This window comes from Sinocyclocheilus rhinocerous, unplaced genomic scaffold, assembly GCF_001515625.1.
Source record: "Sinocyclocheilus rhinocerous isolate Xijiao unplaced genomic scaffold, SAMN03320098_v1.1 scaffold306, whole genome shotgun sequence".
NCBI lineage: Eukaryota > Metazoa > Chordata > Actinopteri > Cypriniformes > Cyprinidae > Sinocyclocheilus > Sinocyclocheilus rhinocerous.
In genome coordinates, this window is record NW_015662161.1 from 1060942 (window position 1) to 1085464 (window position 24523).

The 24523-nt window shown below is 36.6% G+C and overlaps 1 protein-coding gene across 1 annotated transcript in view; it reads right to left on the reverse strand.

The window, feature by feature from the left end:
- Window positions 1-24523, reverse strand: part of LOC107727544 (GREB1-like protein) — a 62760-nt gene that overhangs the window by 15291 nt on the left and 22946 nt on the right. Inside the window, exons 2-19 of the mRNA XM_016537435.1 lie at window positions 21236-21320; window positions 20049-20208; window positions 18300-18476; window positions 17889-18065; window positions 17062-17238; window positions 14490-14612; window positions 13816-13932; window positions 12138-12278; window positions 10680-10805; window positions 9564-9704; window positions 8076-8261; window positions 7573-7875; window positions 5892-6020; window positions 4623-4757; window positions 4341-4538; window positions 2982-3162; window positions 2702-2891; window positions 924-1060 (exon numbers count right to left, since the gene is read on the reverse strand). Of these exons, the coding sequence (XP_016392921.1) occupies window positions 924-1060; window positions 2702-2891; window positions 2982-3162; window positions 4341-4538; window positions 4623-4757; window positions 5892-6020; window positions 7573-7875; window positions 8076-8261; window positions 9564-9704; window positions 10680-10805; window positions 12138-12278; window positions 13816-13932; window positions 14490-14612; window positions 17062-17238; window positions 17889-18065; window positions 18300-18476; window positions 20049-20205 (2795 nt within the window). The 5' untranslated portion in view covers window positions 20206-20208; window positions 21236-21320. The remainder of the gene's footprint in view (window positions 1-923; window positions 1061-2701; window positions 2892-2981; window positions 3163-4340; window positions 4539-4622; window positions 4758-5891; window positions 6021-7572; window positions 7876-8075; window positions 8262-9563; window positions 9705-10679; window positions 10806-12137; window positions 12279-13815; window positions 13933-14489; window positions 14613-17061; window positions 17239-17888; window positions 18066-18299; window positions 18477-20048; window positions 20209-21235; window positions 21321-24523) is intronic.

Here is a 24523-nt window from a genome sequence, read left to right on the forward strand (position 1 = left end):
AAAAAAAAAAACATACTTATTTTAATCCAGCTAGTTTCCATGGAAATATGTTAAAGGTTTACATTACGGAACGCTATTCACTATTAACTAGCTGCTCATTAGCATGCATATGTATAGCATAGTGGCTGTTTATTAGTAATTATAAAGCACATATTAATACATGACCATATTCTAGATTCCTCAACTCGACCCAATACCTAAACATAACTACAACAACAACTACTTACTACAAATAAGCAGCAAGTTAGGAGTTTATTCAGGGGAAAATAAGTGTTCCATAATCTAAAGTGTTAGTAGAAATATTTCTTGATTTTATTTAGTTTTACTTGATGTACTAAAATAACTCAAACTAAACCTGAAATAAAAAATAATAACTATATATATATAAAAAAAAGAATATGACAAAAATCACTAAAAACAAAAATTACAATAAAAAAGAAAATATTAAAATAAAAAACTAATTCAAACTGCAGACAAAAACTAAAATAGTATTCCATTTATAGCAAAATAACAGTGGTCTGAGATGAACTTAAAGATATAATTATGCATTTACAATGTAAAAGCAGTTAAAAAGGAAGGTCATTTGCTTCTTGTAGTTTTTAAAGCGGTACATAAGACAATACATACTTAGACGATACCATTGATACAAAACATGTAGAACACAAAGTAGGATATACATGCATTTATGTGAAGTGTGTGTGTAACAATTGTGTTGAGAATGTTTATAGAGACAAAAAAAAAACCATAAATACAATTAAAGGGAGAGAGAGCGCGAAATAATTAAATGGGTACATAAACTATAAAAGAACAACAAAAGAAAAAAAAAAAAAAAGTGGTACGGGGATACTGAGAAATTGATTTAAATAAAAATTGTATTTTTATTTTAGAAGTACATTCTGAGTGGACATGAAACTGGGACTGACCTCTCCAGCAGGGTTTTGACCATCCGCTCAAAAGCGTCGTCACATCGGAGGATTGGACTCGCTACTCCCCACTGCAGGGAGCTGCTGTAGTCCTTCAGCCCAAAGTAGACCAGGTCCTTAGGAGAAGCCTCAGCCTGCTGTGACATGCAAACACATCCATTTTACTTCTCTGAGCAAAACAGTGTTGTTCTCTTTTTACTTCTTTTAGTTCTTGCCTGCAAATGCTTTTAGTGTGTCTATAAACACATCTAGGTCATTATACAATAATCCAGATTATTTTTATGTGTCTGATGAATATGAATCTCTGTCACACGCAGTGTGCTAAAAATGTGATTGCTTTACTGATTGTGTGAATTTGGATTGAAACGGCTGCAGTAAAGATTTTTTAATAGTTACAAACTTCCTGGATACTGAGCCACAAAGCACAGAATGTGTTGGAAAGACTTTATTCACAGAGAAAAAAGCAAACAATAATGGCGACTACCCATTGCAAAAACGCCCAAAATGGTAAACCAAAAAAACTTGAACTATCCAACATCAAAGATCAAGGCTGAAACCACATATTTAAAAATGAGGCACGAAACAAAAAAGTTTCAACATCATTTTTTCAACAACAACATTGAACACTATTCTGGAGATTGCTTTGCTCAAAATTGGAGACCTACAATAAAACTACATAAAAGGATCATGAGAAAACTCTTAATTAAAAAGATCATCTTCAATTAAATTTCATATGGATAAATGTTGCAAACTTTTGGCAGTTTGCCGCTAAATTAGTGCATGAAATGTGTTTATGTACGTTACCATTGAAAACATTTTTTTGAAAGAAGACTCACCAAGACCACATTTATTTCTTTAAAAAAAATACAGTAAAACAGTAATATCTGAAATATTATTATTATAATTTTGAAAAACTGGTTTCTATTGTAATATATTTTATTTCAAGAGGAAATTTATTCATGTGATGCAAAGCTGAATTTTCAGCATAATTACTCCAGAAATCATTCTAATCTGAATTCTGAATTATTTTCTCTCTCCTGTTAAACATAAACAACACAGCAAACAAAAAAACACCATAATATATATTCACAGTCTTCAGAAGTCTTATAGCTTTGTGTTTGTGCAGAATTTAAATGAATTTTTGGGTTGAATTGAATTTTGAATTTTCATCTGTTGTACCTGCACTCACTCACATCGTTAACACATCCCTTCACACTGGTGTTTTTCCCTCAACATTTAAACAGGCTCGTATAACCCCACTTCTTAAGAAACCCACTCTTAACCCAACTCTTTTATTGTCATTTGCACTTATATATTGTTGCTCTTTTGTTAAGTTTTGACTGCTTTTATTGTCCTCATTTGTAAGTCGCTTTGGATAAAAGCGTCTGCTAAATGACTAAATGTAAATGTAAATGTAATCTGCTGACTTGCTGCTCAAGAAACAATGTTGAAAACAGTTGTTCTGCTTCATATTTTTGTGAAATATTTTCAGGATTATTAATGAACAGAAAGTTCAAAAGAACTGCATTTATCCGAAACAGAAATATTGCTGACATTATAAATGTCTTATACTGTCACTTTTGATCAATTTAATGCATCCCTGCTGAATAAAAGTATGCATTTAAAAAAAAAAACATACTACTGACCTCAACATTTTAAGCTGTAGTGTACGCATATACTCTTAAAATGCTTGTCAATCATCTCATTTACAGTAGCTGAAGTCTCATCTGTCCTCCATAAATTCCTTTACAGTTCTTCTCGGGGTCAGAGAAACTCACCGGGTTCTCAGTGTTGGGCCAGTGCACTTCATTCAGGGGACTGATGCGTGACTGACGGCTCTGCAGGGTGAACGGGAAGCAGCTGACCTGCAGAACCAGCAAGTTAATTGCTTCCAGAACCTCCGGACAGTTCACCACGCGGTCGGCCAATCCCTGCAACTCCCCGTGACAAACCGACCCTGACAGAGCGCTGACGGAGAGAGAGAAGAAAGACAAGACGTCTTAACACTGACCTTTCTGACAGTCGCTTTTACAAAGCGCTCGTCGTTGTTTTTCTCACCTGGTCAGGTCGACGTGCGAGTTGTCGTGAACGAGGACGAAGAGCGTATAAGGGTTCTGCTTGACCTTCCTCATGAAGGCCTCCATTTTTGTGTGGACCTCCGCGTCCAGACGCACCACATACTTGTCAGACTTCTGCAGCGCTAATGAGTCGTCCTCTATTCCTAGATCTATCAGGACGCCTAGCAAAGACATGAGGACAACAACATAAAATATATGCCAAATGTCAATATGCCAAAGTGTTGCAGAGTTGCAGCCTCAGAATCAGCTTGGCATCATGCTAACAATTTCACTAGCCGGGTTTCCATCCAAAGTTGCGAATTTAAGATCGGTCCGCTGGTTAGTCAGGTTTTGCCATCCCATAGCGCAAAGTCATGTGACTTTTTTGATGCGCATGGAGGAATTTGTTCGCAAAATGCATTTCCATCTCCCATTATTCGCATCAACCCTTTTTCGCACAAGTCAAAAACCACCTCAAGCAAGCGTAAAAACTTTTTTGCAAATTTTTATTCGAAATTTGGCGTTTTCATCACTCGTTTCTCATGCGATACTTCAAAATGCGCATTAAAATAGGGTGATGGAAACATAGCTATTGATGCGTTATTCGAGAACTGTTTGGTCAATCAAAAACCTTTTGATAACTTTTTGCCCGACTTTGGTAAAAATCAGACCAACGGTCTAGGATGAGCTCGAAAAAGTAGGTTTTCAAAGAAATTCTAAATGGCCAACTGCAAGTATAATTGATGTTGACATTCTCGGCATGATCCAAGGAATCTATCAAGAATAGTTTCATTAAAATAGGCAACAATAATTAAAAGCTATTAGCATTTTTTGATCATTCGTTTTAAATTTTGACCAAAAGGGGGTGCTGTTTTAAAATAATTCAAAATTGTGAAAAATCTTGGCCATTAGAAATGCAAAGTTTGGTGTGCATTTGACTCGGCATGAGCCAAGGTTCAATTTATTTTATTTTTTTTACAGTTCAAAAGTTAGTAGCATAAACATGAGCGCAAATTTGAGTTGTTGGTGTTGCTACAGGGTTTGCGTTAGAGACTAATGTTGAGACTGTCCTCTATCTGTGTGCCAAATTTCCTAACTTTCCCACAGGCAGTTCTATGGGCTGCCATAGACTCAAAGCGGAATAAAGAAGAAGAAGATGATGAAGGAAACTAATTTGTACAGGTTTGGAACAACATGAGGGTGAGTAAATTACACATTTCCATTGGTGAGCAATCCGTTTAACTGTCCAGGCAAGTTTTTGTGAAAGGTTCATACGTTTCTTAAAACAGTGGGCTTGACATTGAAAACAAGTTGAATATCCCTTCAAATCGGCAATATCGTCTCTTCTGCTGTGACGTACCTGATTGTTGTATTCGCTGGACGGTTTGGTGAACCAGGACATGTGACGGCGGCACCAATATCAGGAAGTCCACTTTACAGAAGCGGCCCAGATCTAAGCTCTGGCTCCCTGAGTCGGCGATAGCACACACCTGTGACAAAAGGCTGCGTGCAACGCTCAGCTGCGGAGGGTGTATCTGAAAGCCATCACTCAGCAGATCTGCAACACATCAAAAGTCAATCAGCATTTTCAAGTGCCAAATATAAAGTTTTATCATGGCATCTGGAGACAGCAAAGGCTCACCTGGCCCTGATTCTGGTAGCATGGCTGCGGCCTCTTGGGAGTGGATGTATTCGGTCAGATGTCCCTGAAATGGCTGAACCACGCGGTCTTTGCGCTTACGCTGGTACCGAACCAGCTGTTTGTCCATGTTGTCGCCTGTAGCGCCACAATCGATTTGAAATTAATAAGGAGACACATGCACATGCTATAATTCAAAAATCTGAAAAGTTTCTTTGAAAGAAAGTAACACTTTTATTCAGCAAGGTCACATTACATTGATCAAAAGTAACAGTAAAGACAGTAAATACATTGTTCAAATTCATTCAGTTCAATTGATCTTTCTATTCATCAAAGAATCCTGAAAAAACAATGTATCACACTGTTTCCACAAAACTGTTTTCAACACGGATAATAATAAATGTTATTTATTAGCACTAAATCAGCATATCACAATGACTGGAGTAATGGCTGCTGAACATTTGGTTTTGCCATAAGAGTAATCAATTATATTTTAAAATATATTAACAGAAAAGTTAGTTTAGATTGTAATAACATTACTTTTTTACTGTATATTTGATCAAAAAATGCAGCCTTGGTGAGCATGAGAGACTTCTTTCAAAACATTTAAAAATAATAATAATAATCAACCACCAACTTTTGAACAGTAAATGTACAACTGATAAAGTCAATGCCACTGCACAAAAAAGCATTTCGGCTTATAAATTTTAAACGTTGTGGCCGAGAAACACTTTTTTCCTTGATTCCTTAGGGTTATTTCTTTCAGAAACAGATTCGTTTAGATTGTAATATTTCACTATATTACTGTTTTTACTGTATTTTGACTAGTTAAAAAAAGTTTAGTTTTTTTTATATAAAACTAAAAATATAGTTACTGTATTTATTAGTGAGCATAAGAGACTTCTTTCAAAACACTTAAAAAAAAATGAATAGACCACAAACATTGAACGATAAATGCACAGTAGAGACAAAAAAATAACAACAACAAAACCTTTCAACTTACACATTTTGAGTGTGGTCTAGATTCATAAATTGTCAAAAAAATAATTTACAATCTCATCCTAAATTATGTTTAGCTTTTGAACTACGTCCTAAATTCACCAAAGAGGGTGCAGTGACCACACAAATTGCAATGTGAGTAACATTTGCGTTCTTGGCCCCAAAACTGCTGCTTACATCTATATTCTTAAATTAATTTCTAAATAAAAGACAATGATAAGATGATGAAAACCGATGGATCACCGACCACTAAATTGTTGCACTGAGACTCACCTAATGAGGTGCTCTGGAAGTGCGAGGCGAGCACACTAACTTTCCCGGTGATGAGCTCATAGCTGATCTCCTTCAGAAACTCATTGGTAGAGAGCATGCTCTCCGCCAAGGCTCGAGACTGATATTTACCTGAGAAAAACAACAGCACAGGGTCACATATAAGACAATGACACACCTTGTTCAAAAAACATTCAGCTTTATTGATTCTTAATAAGCCAACAGTGTGACTTTAGACTCCTTAATTGGCATTTATAGCATGGAAATGGACTAAAATTAAACTTTGGCAGCAGCTATTTGCACCTAGTGTAAATAGCGATAGATGCTATTTACACCAAATGAAAATAGCATATTTTTTTACCGATTGATGCTATTTACACTAAGTGCAAATAACTATATATTCTATTCACACTGTTAAAAGAGCAGGATTTTCAGCTATTTATACTACTTATTGCAAATAGTGGAAATTATCTGCACCTCAGTATTGTAGTACATTATAAAACAGTATGCAATAATAACGTATAAAGTGTAAATTATAATTTTAATTCAAATGATTAAATGGATGCCTAACCCTAACCCTTACTGGGACAATAAAAGCCCTCCCTACACCTACCCTAACCCTACCGGATACTTTATTTTCAACTTTTCGATTATTTCCTTCATTTTTATTGAAAATAAATGCCTTTTCGTGATATGAGAATTGAAAAGGGAGAAAAAAAGTTCGGCAAAAGGCGGATTCGAACTCGGGTCAGTCGCGTCAAAATAACTACGGCACGCACAGAGATTCTTGACAGAATGACGTAGTTCTGCACAGGCCCCTCCCACGATTGTTGACTGACACTGGTGTTTTACCTTAGACCCGCCCTGAGTGAGCTGTCATCAGTCCGCCATTGTTTTGACGCCAGAGCAGGGGTAGATAAGAATGTCTCCTAAGCGATTGAGGTGTTTTGTTGTTGGATGTAATGAATATAGCAGTCGTCATTTACTCCTGACATCTGAGCCGCTGAAGACGCAGTGCATCACGTTTGTTTTTGAAGGGAATGCATCCCCCGATCTGCCTAAATGCGTTTATGTTTGCGCGAATCATTCGTGATCCAGCTTCACCTACAGAAGAAGTGAGTATAATGTGTTTTATGAATCTTTGCAAATCGCCTTTCCTAATAATGTGCTAATTAGCAAGTTTCACGATGAATGCGGCTGAGCCACTAAAGATTAAGTTGGATTAAGTGGATTAAGTTGGATTAAGTTGGTTTTTGAAGGGAATGCATCCCCCGATCTGCCTAAATGCGTTTATGTTTGCGCGAATCATTCGTGATCCAGCTTCACCTACAGAAGAAGTGAGTATAATGTGTTTTATGAATCTTTGCAAATCGCCTTTCCTAATAATGTGCTAGTTAGCAAGTTTTACGATGGATGAATGCGAAGTTTACAGACTCGGCTAAAGCTAACGGCTCGTCACACCATGGAAAAGAGGGGCGGGGTAAATAGAGCTCATTAGCATTTAAAGGGACATGCACTGAAAAGCTGATTTTGACAGGGTAAAAATTTTGTTTTTTTTAACCAAAGAGAAATTTTAACCAAAGTATATTATAGACTTTTCATTAAGACCCTAAAGAATCATATCAGCTTGTGGAAAATGGGCATCCGATGACCCCTTTAAGTCTTTGAGAGCAGCAGAACGTACCCAACACTAGCACGCAGAACTCATTCGCTCCACTTTTGGAGGTGCAGATGATGAGCACGTAGTTGGGCAGGCACTGCTGCTGCTGTGATGGCGTCTCACTCAGTGAGCGCAGCGACTCAGAGATGCCCTCGCCCAGAGAGCCGTGGCTGACCAGCACCTGAACGCAGCCCCCTGACACACTGGCCTCCATTCGAGCTAACCAGGGCAGCTGGGAGGGGGACACGGGAGGGCCGGTCGGACCGCACAGCATGGCCTTCAGTACGATCTGCTCAAACTCTTCCCGTAACGGGATCTGCTCCGTACCTGCATTGAAGACAGGAAAAGGAATAGTCACATCACTATAAAGAGAGCACTCATTGTTCTTGCGTAATACTTGAGCTAGATGCATTTGAAATAAGATATTTAACAAGCTGTGCACTCTTTTCCAAAATCAATTCATGTTACTGATGCATTAAAACTTATTTGACATGCATTAAAACGTCTTGTTTGTCAGTGTTGTTTACCCAGCCGAGCAAGGTACTGCAGTGTGAGCAGTATCATGGTCTCTGTGGTGAGTAACTGGCTTGCTGACATCCCCAGACTGGCGAGGGTCTTCTCATTTAGCTCTCGGCCCTTATAGCAGCTCACCAGCAGGGGGCTCACCACCAGATCACCCACATTGCCAAAGAAGTACGGCAAAGTGCCTTGACCTGGAGAGAAACATTCAAACAAACAAGTTCACACACACATCCAAACACTTAAAGATGAAGTAACTCGAGAGATCTGGGTATATTGTGTACTGTGATGAACCTATTTCTGTAAAATTGACCTGGATGTAAAATAGTATTTCAGATTATGCTATCTTTCTTAACAATGTTTTTCAATGTTTGTCTTCCTATCTACATATGTGACCCTGGACCACAAAACCAGTCTTAAGTCGCTGCGGTATATTTGTAGCAATAGCCAAAAATACATTATGGGTCAAAATTATCGATTTTTTTATGACAAAAATCATTAGGATATTAAGTAAAGATCATGTTCCATGAAGATATTTTGTACATTTCCTACCGTAAATATATCAAAACTTAATTTTTGATTAGTAATATGCATTGCTAAGAACTTCATTTGGACAACTTTAAAGGCAATTTTGTCAATATTTATATTTTTTTGCACCCTCAGATTCCAGATGCTCAAATACTTGTATCTTGGCCAAATATTGTCCGATCCTAACAAATACATACATCAATGGAAAGCTTATTTATTCAGTGATGTATAAATCTCAATTTGAAAAAATTGACCCTTATGACTGGTTTTGTGGTCCAAAGTCACATATATATCTATATCTATAAATCAATAATCAATCTATCTATCTATCTATCTATTGATTTAATATTTAATCTATTTAATATGTAGATTAAGTACTTTAAAAGCTGTTTTGTTAAAAATATGTATTAATATATTGTTAAAAATATAAAATATATAAAAATAATATATTTCTTTAATATTGTTTTAAATTTAATTACATTTTTTTCAATTGACAAAAATGTTGCTGAGCAGTTTACGACTAGTTCTTATTATCACTCTTTGCTGTTTAAATTCTTAAATGTAAGTTAAATATTATTATATATCTGATACTGTCAATCAAATTAATCTGACATTGCTAGCTTTTTAATCTAAACGTTAGCCTGCTAACTTGTCTTTATAGGATCACGTCTACTTAATAAGGTTAAAAAAATTTTTGTAAGAATATTATATATTTTATTATTTTGAAAAAAACAACAAATATCACTACTTTGAAAAATATCAAGATATTAAATCAGAAATTTATATATATTGGCCCCTAAAAATTGTTGCAATGACGTTTTCATCAAATTAAAGGGATAGTTCATCCAATCATTTACTCCAAACCTGTTGCTGGTCCCCATTGATTTCCACAGTATGGGAAAAAAATACTATGAAAGTCAATATAACTATATGAGCTTTTAATACATAAGCCTGTTATGAAGACTGACCAATGAGAAGGACTGGTCGGACCCCGGAGGAGTTCAGAAGGTTGTCAGGGATGATGACAGTTTCTCCCGCTGTGATTGGTTGGGGTTGTATGACCCCTGACACTGATGGAGGCTGTTGATTGGTCAGGGACAGTAAAGAACCTGGAACGAAGGAGCAAAACTTTACATGTATGTACTTTTTGTATTGGAACACACAGAATGCGCTGTCAAGCCATTGTGGAAACTTGATAATACGTTGGATGGATCTCTTCAGTCCCATGCTTTGTTAACATGACACTCCAATCAATGGTGAGGACAAGGAAACTAAGCTACAGGATCACAGTGCATGGATCTCCAAAGCATAAACCCTCCAATCTGCTGCTAAACAGTTCAGAACCTACTTTAGCATGACCCTTCACCTCTGTTTATATGAAAACAATGAATAAAGCATCCTTGTGGATGGAAAATGTCACGTCCCTTACGAAACGAAAAAATATCGTAATATACTCCAAAATATAATGCTATATATTACATAATACATTTCCATATATTGGAAACTGGTGCTTGTATTTTTCAATATACAGCAATATATGCATTGACAATATATAGCTATATATTGATACATACAACAAAATGAAATCATTAATTACTCACCCTCGTGTTGTTCGAAACCCGTAAGACCTTCGTTCATCTTCGGAACACAATTTAAGATATTTTTGATGAAATCCGAGGGCTCTCTGACCCTCCCATAGACAGCAAGGTAACTACCACGTTCAAGGTCCAGAAAAGTACCAAGATGATCGACAAAGTAGTCCGTGTGACATCAGTGGTTCAACTGTAAAGTTACGAAGATCCGGGCGTAATGACGTAATGATGTCATCACGCCGAATCTGGGTCAGCGCCGGCGCCGCCACACGCTCGCGTCATGATACTGTCGTGAACCCACGTCCTAAGTGACGCAGTAGAGACGAAAATGCTGAATAAAGTCGTTATTTTTGTTTTCTTTGTGCAAAAAAGTATTCTAAATAATCAAATTCATGGCTGTTTTCCACTCAGGACCATGCATAAACAGCCTGATGAACTGACCGACAGCAGCATTTACAAACATCAGGCTGAGGATGATGAAGTCAGACCCACCAGAGCTGCACGTCAGCGGGCGGATGGCTGGCACAGGGACGGCCGTGGCCGGGAAAGGGACGAGAGACGTGGGGTGCCAGCTGCGGTGACGCTTTTTAGGCGGACCGGATGACATTGCAGAGGATGCTGCAAGAAAGAGCGCAGGATGGAACATGCTTGTTAGCATCAAGATGCACAGTGTATTTCATGATGCCTTTTAAAAACATCTGATGAGCTTGACCACTAATGAGATGCATGAGCAGGCAGAAGAGCGGCACGATTCTGGATAAATTGAGAATCACTATTTTTTTTGTCCCATATAGAGATCACGATTCTAAAGTAAACTAAATGATGTGTGATATAATATTAATTGCTGCAGTCTGTTTGAAAATGTGTTTAATTAATTTGAATGAATTATTTTTAAAACTATTAAACATGATAATATATATGTATTTAAAATATAATATATGTAATAGGCTACACCAATTTTTAATATTACAATGTGACCCTGGGCCACAAAATCAGTCATAAGGGTCAATTTTTTGAAATTGAGAGATTATAAATAAGCTTTCCATTGATGTATGGTTTGTTAGGAGAGGACAATATTTGGCCGAGATACAACTATTTGAAAATCTGGAATCTGAGGGTGCAAAAAAATCAAAATATTGAGAAAATCGCATTTAAAGTTGTCCAAATGAAGTTCTTAGCAATGCATATTACTAATCAAAAATTAAGTTTTGATATATTTACAGTAGGAAATGTACAAAATATCTTCATGGAACATGATCTTTACATAATATCCTAATGATTTTTGGCATAAAAGAAAAATCAAACATTTTGACCCAAACAGTGTATATTTGGCTATTGCTACAAATATACCCGTGTTACTTATGACTGGTTTTGTGCTCCAGGGTCACAAATTATGAAAAAGTGGTTTGAATGAATAATTCAGTGACTTTCAGTGAATTTCATTACTGGAAGAATGAGCGGCTTTGAACGAATCTCTTGAATGAATGATACATTTTTTAACAGTCACCTGTCGCCACCTAGTGGCGAAATAATGCAATCGACACAAACGTTATTTGAAGCGCCAGTTACTTTCAAAAGGGGATTTGCTCTATTTTGATCGCAACCATAGACATCAATGTTTATATCCGAACTATAGACTTTCATTCCAGTATTTCTGTGATAATATGAATGATTGTAAGACAGAACTAATACTGTGTAGTTGAAAAGACTGTTTTGTTTTTACCTAAACATGCTAACTGCTCTCTCCCTCCGTGTCAGCGGCAGAGCGAACGCAGATTTGAATGTTCAATTTGAATGTTTTAAGACTTTGTCAAAGGTTTAATAGACACGGGGAATCGTTGTCATTTAGAAATTAGATTGCATGGGGGTTTGAATCGAGATCGCGATCTTTTAACGATTAATCGTGCAGCTCTATCAGGCAGCATTGTGATTGGCTGGTTTAATGCTTACCTGGACTGTCTCCTGGTTCTGTGGCCCTATAGCCATGAGTAGGTGTGGCCAGTGGGTTTGTATGAGGCGGGCTCAGTAGACTGGACCGTCCGTCCATACTCAGACCATTAGTTAGACTGTTTACTCGCAGGGCAGTGGGAACTGAACAGCAAAAAATAAGTTTGGAAGTCAGTAAAACAGTGTGGAGAACCATTTATACGCATGGGGTCTCAAAGTCATCAAAGCTGCATTGATTTAATCACAAAAATACAGTAATACTCTGAAATATTTTTTACAATTGAAGACAACTGTTTTCTATTTAAATATATATTTTAAAATGTAATTTATTCTTGTCATGCAAAGCTGAATTTTCAGCATCATTACTCCAGTCTTTACAGTATCACATGATCCTTTAGAAATCACTTAAATATGCAGATTTAAAAAAATATATATTTATATGCACCATTCGTAAACCACCTTTTCAGGCTAAAATTTATTAGAAAATGTATTACAATTTATTACAAGTGCCCAGAGGGGTGTCATGTTTGACACATTAATGGCTAATGTCCACTCTTCTAGTGACAAACTATGCAAACACCCCAACCTACACACAAATTCAATAGGGAGGAAAGCATTCTCGCTCATTTCTGAAGGAGAATGGGTCCTGTGCAGCACAGTTTATTGATTTCCTTTAACTGATGGCATATTGATAATGAACTGCTGGGCCACTTTTACATCTAATATTCCTGACACATAGAGCACATATATGTTAAACGTCAATTGCAGGGAACTTGAAGCGTGGGGCTGACATTAAAACCCTTAATAGAGAATTTCTGGTCTTATATTGATGATTTGGAGCGAGTTAATGTGTGTGTGCTTGCAAAAGGGGTTGTGTAAGCAGCCAATACAAATGACCTTCAGAGAAGGGATTCATTCTATCCTTCTGTGGAGAAAAACAAACAATGAAGCAGCGAACACCATTTGGAACACAAAATTGACCATAATTGGTTGTTAACAATTTATTATTTAAAAAATACAATACAAATGCAAATAAATTTCAATTTTAATATTTTATCTTATTTATTGTTGTGTTTAACGTGTTTTTGTTTAACGAAACAATTATAATGAAATTTGAAAACTATATTTAAATAATTCTATGCATTTTATATTCTGTTTAAACAACTTTTATGGAAGAAACATTATCAATTTATTAATTTAAAAATGCAAAAACATCCAAACTGTCAATTAAATAGACATTTAAATTAATTTGATAAACTTTCAACTTTAACATTTGAACCTATTTAATGTTCAAACAAAATAGTCAAATATTTAACAAAACCGTGTTTTTATATTGAATATAACAAAGATAATTAAAAATGGTCTTTAAATACAATAACTGGTTGGCTGCTTAATGTTAAGGCTGAATGTACAGTGTGGTTTGTTTACATTTCTAATCCAAAACATGAGAAATAGTATATATTGAATATTATATATAGAATATAGTGATGTTTTCTTTAGCAAGCACCACTAATTAACAAGCACACTGAATGGTTCAAAATCATTTTAACAACTGCTTGCACTGAACGTTTCAACGCGAAAGCAAGTTGTACTTTAATACAACATTTTCTATGGCTTTTTAGCTTGGTATGATGAGCAATCAATGCTACTTGAAATTCAAAATGAGACAAATATCCTGTACCGATCGGTAAAGTCTTGGTCCCGTGGGTCAGTGTGTTCAACGGTTTGAGGAAGCCCAGCTCCGGGGGTCCAAAAATCCCTGAGGATGAGCCCGATTGCATGCGGGCAGGAGGCGAGTCTGTGGATCAAACAATAACTTCTTATCAATGCAGGTTTATTTTTTTACTCTTCATGGGAAATTAAGAAGATATGGAAAATATGTTACATTTGTTTTGCAATAATGAGCCCTTCTCCTAAACCTATTTTGTGCATTGTAAAAGACTGCTATCGCCACTAATGGACGCACTCTGCTGCCAGCTGCCCGTCTCTCTGAATGGTGTTGTGAGGAAGAAAGAGACAATGACTTGCTTTCTTTCACCAAACACTGTTGGGTAAACACTGTGTGGCCTCCAGCCAGATGTCACCAAATGCTGAGTAGCCCCCCACCCCTCTTTAACCGCAGGTTTCCCTCCCTACCCCCGTATGGACCCTCCCCCCAGGACAGAACATGACCTCTGCGCACGATGGTCATCCTCCACTGGACAGATGCAGCATGTGTTCTCTTACCCCGCTCCTCTTATGTGCTCCAGAGCTTTAAAATGACGTGCTTTCACATGAGAAACAACTCTGGACGGTGAAAAATAGAATATTGTGTGACAAGGCTTGTAATATTTGCTGGTCCACACATGCACTCACCTGAGAGGGGGAAGGGAGATGGACTGTGGCCATTTGTGTCTCCATTTTCTTTGCTGCTTAGTGAGGATGAGGAACTAGGCTTGGATGAAGAAGCACTGCCCGAGAATGGCCTTGTCTTACATTCTGAAAATGAAACAAATAAAAAAAATGCACAGGTAAAGTCAAGTGAACCATCTGTCTCTTTCAAATCAAACAGATTCAGTAACAATGTTATGTATAATACATGGATGGGAAGGATGCAGAATATATCGGCAACACTGCATTTTTTCCCTCATTGGTACAGGTCTGGAATAAGAGTAAGATCACTTCAAGACCTATTTTCTCAATTTAAACAGTACTGTTTTGTATCAGTTATGAATTTGTAAATTTAAAAATAGAACACAAATGCAAGTCTATTTTATTTGCAATTAAACAGACATTTAAATTGATTTAATTTTTAGCTTTTTATTTTTTACTGTATTTAATGTTTAGAAATATATCAAAATATATAACAAAAATGTGTGTTTTTGTTAAAAAAAACTATGATAATTAAATTTGGAAATTATCTTTAAAGGGGTCCTATTATGCCTTTTCACTTTTTCAACTTTAGTTAGTCTGTAATGTTGCTGTTTGAGCATAAAAAAGATCTGCAAAGTTACAAAGCTCAAAGTCCAATTCAAAAGGAGATATTTTATTTAACAGAAATCACTTTTCAAAAACTACAACGAACGACTCGTTTGGACTACAATGCATATTTTCCGGGATTTGTGATATCACAAATATCGACGAATGGGACGAGACCTGGTTGAGCTGCACTAGAGAAGGCAACGAGTGTTATCACTATGTTGGAGACACGCTAGCATTCCCAAGGCAGAAGAACTTAGAGGGGTTACAATCATCTGGGTTTAAATTGCGCTCAAATTGATTTGATATTGACGCAATATTTACACTGAAGCTCGCAGGCGGCTATGGTAAGGGGCGTGACATTTCCCGACCAGGCGCCGAGTGCTGCCAATCACAACACACACTGGCCCAGCTAACCAATCACAGCACACACTGGCCCAGCTAACCAATCACAGCACACACTGGCCCAGCTAACCAATCACAGCACACACTGGCCCAGCTAACCAATCACAGCACACACTGGCCCAGCTAACCAATCACAGCACACACTGGCCCAGCTAACCAATCACAGCACACACTGGCCCAGCTAACCAATCACAGCACACACTGGCCCAGCTAACCAATCACAGCACATTTCGTATTTCAGAAGGCGGGCCTTCATATGATACAGGAACTATTTGAGCCGTTCATGCCAGACTGGGGAGAGAGGTGTTGTAATAATGTAAAATATGTGAAAAATAATGTGTTTTTCGAACAACCTAGTATGAGAGCCTGTTCTAGTACACCCCCAAAACAAAATCAAGACTTTGTAAAAGAGCATAATAGGACACCTTTAAATAATTATTTGTACAATATATTCTCTGTGAATAATTTTCTTAACCTTTATGAAAGAAATCATCAATTATCAATGTATTAATTTAAAAAATAAAATACAATTGCGAATACATTTTCACTGCAATTAAACAGACATTTAATTTAACATTTTACCTTATTTAATGTTTAGAAATGTAGCAAATAAATAATTGTATGTATTCTGTGTAAATAATTTATCTTTCATGGAATAAATCATTAATTATCAATTTATTAATTTACAATATAATATACAATTGCAAATACATTTTTAATTCCAATCCAACAGACTCACTTAATTTGTTAAGTTTAATATTTTGCATTATTTAATGTTTAGAAATGTAGCGAAAATACTTAATTTTTTTGTTAAATAAAACAATGATACTTAAATGTGTAAATTATGTTTAAATAATTTTATGTATACTATGTAAATAATTTATTCTGTGTAAATAATAAAAAAAAATATTCTGTGTAAATTATCATTAATTATCAATTTATTAATTTAAAAATTGTATTGAATTATCAATTAAATAGATATTTAAATTAATCAGATAAATTTGAACTTTTAATAAATACAATTTGAATGAATAAACTTCAGTATAAAATGTAGCAAAATATTTAACAAAAATGTATTTTTTTTAATGTTTAGAAATGTAGCGAAAATACTAAATTTTTTTGTTAAATAAAACAATGATACTTAAATGTGTAAATTATGTTTAAATAATTTTATGTATACTGTGTAAATAATTTATTCTGTGTAAATAATTTAAAAAAATATTCTGTGTAAATGATCATTAATTATCAATTTATTAATTTAAAAATTGTATTGAATTATCAATTAAATAGATATTTAAATTAATCAGATAAATTTGAACTTTTAATAAATACAATTTGAATGAATAAACTTCAGTATAAAATGTAGCAAAATATTTAACAAAAATGTATTTTTATTTATTTATTTAGTTAAATATAACAAAAGGGTAGTTAAATTTGGAAAACATCTTGAAATACAACATCTTAATCCATTTGCTAAGTAGTTAATTTAAATGATGAACAGCATCAAAACTTTAAGACAGTCCACTGTCTATGCCTTGCGGCATTTTGCATGTAAGTGTGATACCTTTCCAGCAGATGAGGGTTCCCTTGCACAGAGCACCCTGAGAGTTCTTCACCAGGTAGTACTTTAAGTGCTTCTGCTTCTTCGGCTGAGTGGATAACTTCATGTTGATGTGGTTGGAGAACTCAGTGAAGTAGCGGAACCCTTTCTCACCACAGCCTACACAGTTCCCTGAAAACCCTTCACAAACACACAAACATGGATCACTACGTACTGCAAAAGACTCTTCAGAAAGACTCCGCGAAGAAAGGCTTCTGACCAAGATTTACACCAGGGTTGCACCGATACCACTTTTCCCAGAACTAGGCCTATACCGATACTTTTATTTTTGGTACTTGCCGATACCAAGTACCGATACCTGTATTTTCATTGCATTTGTAATTTTTTAAAATATTGAGTACAGAAACCAAAAGAATTTGTATAACGTTAGTTGGCTTAGTTTGGTATCGAAGCATTTTTATGAGTAGGAGTATGAATACAGGAGCGCAGTATAGGGCCGATACTGATACCAGTATCGGTATCGGTGCATCCCAATTCATCCTAATCAGGCAATAAAATATATTCACTATTGCTTCTGAATGGCAGATTTTGTTACTTTAAATAACAATTCACAGAAAAAGTGGTTTCTTTTGGTTCTGTACCCAGAATTAAAAAAAATTCCATATGCAATGAAAATACAGGTATCGGTACTCGGTATCGGCAAGTACCAAAAATAAAAGTATCGGTATCGTCCTCGACCTAGAAAAAGTGGTATCGGTGCATCCCTAATAATTAGTAATTATATAATAATACAGACTATATAAGTCCTGGAATTGTATTGGAACACTAACCTAAAAGTGCATTTTTCCCATTCTCATCTGGCAGGAAGCGCTTGTCCACCGCACAGACGAGGATGTGCTCCGGGATGCTGGACGATTTGGCACCAACCAGCTTGAACCCCGTGGGAACCTCGATAGACTCTGTTGCCATGGAAACCAGGCGCAGATCCTTTCCCGCTTGACAGAACCCTGGGCACAGATGACTCAGGTCAGCGATATAATGAAAAGCGACTGTGCTGATGTAACTAAACGCACAATGAGTCACTGTTAACACTATTTTTCAAAAGTTTTGCAATGTCATTACCATACGTTTCACTTCGACACTGACTTGGCACTTAAAAATGGCTCTTTTCGTAACACCATGCTTTCATATGACTTCAGAAGCTGGAATATATGCTGCAAATCGTCTATTAATTTACCTACCGTCAACAGTGCAGCAGCCGTCAGGAGGGGGGCCCTGAAGGTACGGCAGCGGTGGGCTGCTGGTGTCTGAATCGTCCTCGTCATCCATATCATCAATGGAATTGGACGACTGGCAGTTCACCAGCACATGGCTGGACAGGTTGGACTTCATGCTTAGGTCCATTTTGGGCTTAATATCTGGAGGGCAGAACCAGAGACAGGTGTGCTATTGTTATACATGCACACTTTCACATGCATATGAGTCAATCTATAAGTTAGGGTACATTTCACGTCAAGAAGAAAAGTGTAAAAACAATATCCTTCCCCAATAAACAACTATTACTTTCAGTTGATATATTTTATCTGCTAGTTGCCAAGCTTTATTATTAAAGACCATTTTGATATTACAAAGAAAATGTTTTTTTCTCGCTGGTGAGTTTGTCAACTGTTACGGACAAACTGTTGATAGTTTAATCATTTTGACTCATAATTTCAAAGGCAGGCCTGATCTGGCAAACCAAATGTTATTTTCCTGATAATGTTCACCTCAAATTGTAATATGAATTAAAATTAAAATCATAAAAATATTGCAAACCATTACAATGTACCCAACAATGTTGATGGGCAATTAACATACTCTTTGGAAATAGGTAATTTGAGATCAAATACACAAAAAATGTACCATAACGTGTTCAAAATGTCAGCCGAGGAAGTAAATGACATCACATGACGCTGGTCACATGGTTTTGTGATAAAACATTTTTTAGTTTTCAGGGGTGTTTGGTTAACATGACATGCAAGAAAAAAAAATTAATTGTGCACACGATTACTATTTCGTTCCCTCGATTTGCTAATTCGTTCCCTCGATTTGCTAAATCATGCACACAATTTACTAATTCGTTCTCTCGATTTATAAATCGAGTGCATGATTTAGCAAATCGAGGGAACGAATTAGTAAATCGTGCGCACAATTTAAAAATCAAGGGAACGAAATAGTAAATCGTGCACATGATTTAGCCTACTATTTTTTTTCTGCATGCCATGTGCGGGGCTCCTTAGTTTGGTTAGTAACATAGTTGACAATTTTTGTGGACATGAGTAAAATGAAATATTTTCTTGAAAGATAAATTACTCCAAGGCACTCGTAACAAAAAAAAAGCCTTTAATTGACTGGGCTAAATCATTAAAATAGTTAAAAAGGTAGATCTATGCGTTTCGGCTTCAAAGCCTTCTTCAGGATACACATCAATTGTACAAACAAGTGTTCTTAAACAATTAGCAAGCAATCAAAGACAACTGGTTAATCAATGAAAGAAAATTGTATTTAAACAATCTATTTTTCTAATGGTATTTCTATTGTAGAAATAAATTTTACATCGATAATCTTGACTTAAATTGTTTTAGTCATTATTACTCTATTTGAAAAGCGGACATTGCAAAAACGAATTTAAGGGACATAAAGGCAATTTCAAGCAAACTGGAAAACAGGGTGAACAAAACATATGTGTGAGATTATAATATATATTCTCTTTATACTGGATAAAATATGATTTTGTCTGAAGAAAACTGTTGGATTAAACAATTATCATCAATGGACATGAAATGTACCCTAAATTATAGATAGACTGAGCCATATATGAAGCGTTTTGATGGATGCAATAGAGTTTCTTTGACCAAGTTTTAGAAAATCACTACCATATGTTTTTCCTTAAAATGTAATGTATTATTAAGAAAAAATCTAAATCAATTCCTTTGAAGGCGAATGATTACCTTCCAGGTTGCTAGGATACTGATCAGGCTCGAGATACAGCTGTGTGAATACGGGCTGTGGGTCGCCGCCGCTCGATCTTAATGAGGCCTCTATGGAGTTGTGAAGAGCTTCCTCAAAGCGGGCAGATTTCAGCTGTCCCGCGTATGAATTCCCCATGATCTGAAACAAAACGTACAATTTTCTTACATTCATTTTGTTTAAATATACCCTGCATAAATACCACACACACATCATGATTAGTTCAGTTTTGAAGGGTTTTCAAGGGTTCATCTATTTTGAAACTGAGAGGGAAGGAGACATTAATGTAATGTTTTGATGGACTGCATGAATGCGATTTTAATTTCACTCCGAACTAGGCTATTTTTAGTCTTTCGTAGAATAGCCCTTGAAATCGTTTCTGCTGTATTACTAGCACAAACAGTCCAGGCATATGTTTCAGAGCACGAGAACAGCTATACTGTATAAAGAAAGTTACAATGCCTGATTTAAAACAGTGGGACGAAAGAAATCAAGTGAGAAGAGAGACCTGATCAACTATATTCCAAAAAATGTCACGTGAGCCACCAAAACAACCATTTTTATGACTTTTATGTAGACTCCTTGAGGTGTTTTTGTTCAGCAATCCTTGACTATAAAAACTGTAACTATAGAAAAGTAAGAGATAATGTACAGTCAGTTGGTCATTATTGCAAAATAAACCCTGATGGGATGATCAAAACCCTGACATTAATCTGAGGGGCCTTATATCACTTTTAAGGGGTGAATTTAGCAATAACAACAAAGCTAATTCCCTGAAACAACTGACTGCAGAAAGGCACAATTGATCAATAAAAATCAGGTACTCCAGAGAGTCGTGTATTAAATACTGATATGAAGAAAATGTATACCGCTGAGCTACGTCAAGTATAACCATCTCATCTGTTAGGCCATCTGCTCTGCATTGACGCTTTAATTTGCACTTCTGATTGCATTTCCTTTCCTCTCTTTACCTTTTTGTTTGCCTTGTGAAACTACAAAAGCTCAGTATTGGTTTTTACTAAACTAGATGAGAATCAAGACAGCAAATGATGACAAATGAGTATGCCACATCTTATATTTGACAATTAACTACTTCTATGCAATAATACGGCTGCAACAATACACAAAACATGAAATTTGCAAAATATTCGCCATTGTACCACTATACCTTTGATAATATTTCTTTAGCTGCAGAAGGACAGGATCACCTCTTCTCCATGGTATATCAAAGTTGAAGCGCAGTATTCCTGCACCTACAAACAAAAGGCAAACAGTCAGAACTTCATTGACAGTATAAATACCATGTAAAATATCATATGGTACATAACTTGTTGGAGCAATACATTGGGAATCATCTCTGAGTCGCTTGAACGGTGCAATTAAATCCAACTATTGCAGAATCAGAGATTGGCAATGGGCTTATTTTGATTTAAAAGCACTGAATGGAGAATTTATTGTGGAATAAATCAGTAAGATGCATATGTGGTGAGTATTAATCCATGCGTTATCTCAGATCAGACAGTTGTTTGTAAAGCTGAACAGATTGCAGTGATCTTCAACATATGTAGCTGTTAACTGATAACGCTGAGGGATGAGTTATATGACATTATGACCTCAAGGGAATGTTTGTGGAACGCACAGGGGAAAGGAACTCCATGTCTCCTACTTCCAGGATTACACAAAGACTGATGGGACAGGTTTTGTGCTTTTAGCCTGGTTAAAACAAGAGTGAAATGCAATAAAGCCATCAATCAGTCAGTAAATACTTCAATCAAAAGTATCCCAAATTTGCAAAGATTATATGACCTACATACTTTGAAAATCAGAAAATGAATGACCTTACGGGTTATTTTTATTAGCAGTTTTTAAAGTCTAGGTGATAAAATGGATTTGTTTAGATTTAAGCAGATATATTGATCCCCACCAGGTGATACTATGATTAGTTTCACAATAAATACTGCAGCAACAATAAATATACCATTATATGTCAGCATTTCTTTGAACATTGTGAGATTTGTGAATGATTACCCAGAAAAGTGGATATAATTGAGACCAACTGCAGCCCAAAGAGGCAAGTGTCTTCATCAGATCCATTGAAAAAACTTCCTCTTTGAGACTCCACAATGGATCTGAAATCTTTTTTTTTCCAGATAAAAAAAAACTCCAACAAGTATCTGAAGACTGACATGGAAAATTGCTGGTGTGACACATGGGCCATGTCAACTGACCCCACCATTGAATAACTCAAAAAACAAGTAGCACACCCTGTTTTGCAAACAGCACTTGGAGGCCTGTTGGGTCAAGTTTCAGCAAATCACTCGTCTTGATACTGTGGTAAACAGAGGAAAAGTGAGGTAGCAGCACCTGAGCATAGTTCTGTCCTGCCTTCAGGGCTCTCAGGGTCCAGTTTGACTGCTAATGACACATAAGGGGTGTTAAATGCTAATGTGGACATGCCTGCAGAGAGCCCTGCCTTTAGGCCAAGAGCTGTTTCAGCTCTAGTCACCTCTTACTGCTTCCATACAGGCTTTCAATTTGCTTTCTATATCTGACTGATTATCTACATCGCATACAACACAAAAAGCTGTCATGAAACATCTAAAAAAAAATGCACCAAGTCCTTTTTATAAGAAGAAATTGAAAAGAATGAAAGTAGCTGAATTCTAAAAACAAAAATCAATCACTGAAGTTTCAATATGAAACTGAAAGCAATGAACATAGGCTACATGTCTCTTTCCCTGATCAAAACGAGTTTACCGACAACCGAGGACTTGGTGTGACTCAAATGGTGTGTTCAAGGATGTCCAATCCCAACTAAAGAAACCAAAAACTCTACAAATATAATCTATGAGATCGTGAAATAGCCAAGAAGGGAAACACAACACTTTAAGTAGCCAAAACAAACCAACCCACAGACATAATTAGGCACAGCTACAAAAGTTGGTTTGCTTTGCTGGTAACGTTTGTTTTGTCTCAGATTAACAATGTTACACTTATGTTGTCCAATAGACTCAACATGTGGAGATTTCAGTCACTATTGTGGTGCCACATGCAGTTTGATGCATTAGTTTCTTGACCTAACTTTGTGAAGTAGATTTGAATATGTCCATATAAAAAGTTATTTTATTAACAACAACAAGGACAAAAACATTTAGCATGTATGTTCTTAGTTGGTCGAGCGATTTGTCTGGTTCATATCAAAAATGAACAACATGATAAATATGTTTATGCCTTTGCAATTTTGTGGACATTTTCAGAGTGCAATAAAAGGCCAAATAAAAGGTTTAAATGAAATGTGCCACATGTGGCTGTAAATGTGGTTACAGTCACACACTGCACTGTACCCCTAAAGGCCTTTCTGTCTTTCTCTCAATCCACTCCCTCTTTTGTTTCCTTCCTTATCTGCATAATTACATTAAACTGATGACAATGGGAGAGGACAACTTGCTTTCAGTGCACTTTCAATGAACAAATTCTACTTTAGTTTCACAAAAAAATAAATGGCTGGTGAAATTTATAAAAACAGCCCATTTGTAAGGTACAAACATTTAGACTAAAAACAAGCAACACATAACTGCATGATTTCAACACTCCCTGCCTATATTTACTTAAAGAGTAACACTACACTACTTAACTTTTGACTTAGCACTCATCACTGACCAATTCACACTTAGTTTTCTTTTACATTCAGAGACATTAACTAAAGGTAAGAGAGTTAAAAGAACAAAACTTCATGAAGGGGGATGGGACAGAGATTAGCCAATGCAAAAATCTTTAAATAAATGGGGCGCTAAGAGCCATGGCCATTCACACCAATTTAGCAGGAGCCGGTGAGTGTCAAAGAAACTAACATGACGCTTCTGTACCTTTCATAAGCAGCCGGGGTGTGGAGTGTGCCTCAAATCCCACTGAAGACCTTAAAGCAGATCACTAAAACAGGCTATTTCCATAGCAAACATCCTTTGGATATCCAAAAGCAGCGTCAAGGCTGTGACAGTATTCCTCGTCCCTGTTGCGAGCCAGCAGCTCCCTGGTCATGATAGTCCAGAGTCGCGGCGGAAAAGCCTGATTTCAGGAACTCCAGTGGAGCCACCTTCTCTGTCCTGTATTCAGTGGCTCTGGATACACAAACCCTCCAACACTCACATACACAAACAGCAGGCCCTCCCCCCATTCCTCTTGCCCCCTCCCTCTTCTTGGCCATTTGCTCTGTGGGGTGAGAGGGGCATTCTCTCGGGACTCATTCATCTTGGCCCTTGCTGACCCCCTAAGGTGACAGATGCTGTTGTGGAGAGGGCCATACCGCCGAGCACAGCACAATAGAGGCGAGGCGCCTCCGCGCGCCACATGCGTGCTGCGTTCGCCACGCACGATGCGCAGATGCCCCTCTCTTAACGTGACACCGGAGACCGCTAAGTGCCACACTCGCAGATGGGGGTACGACGTAAGGCGAAGG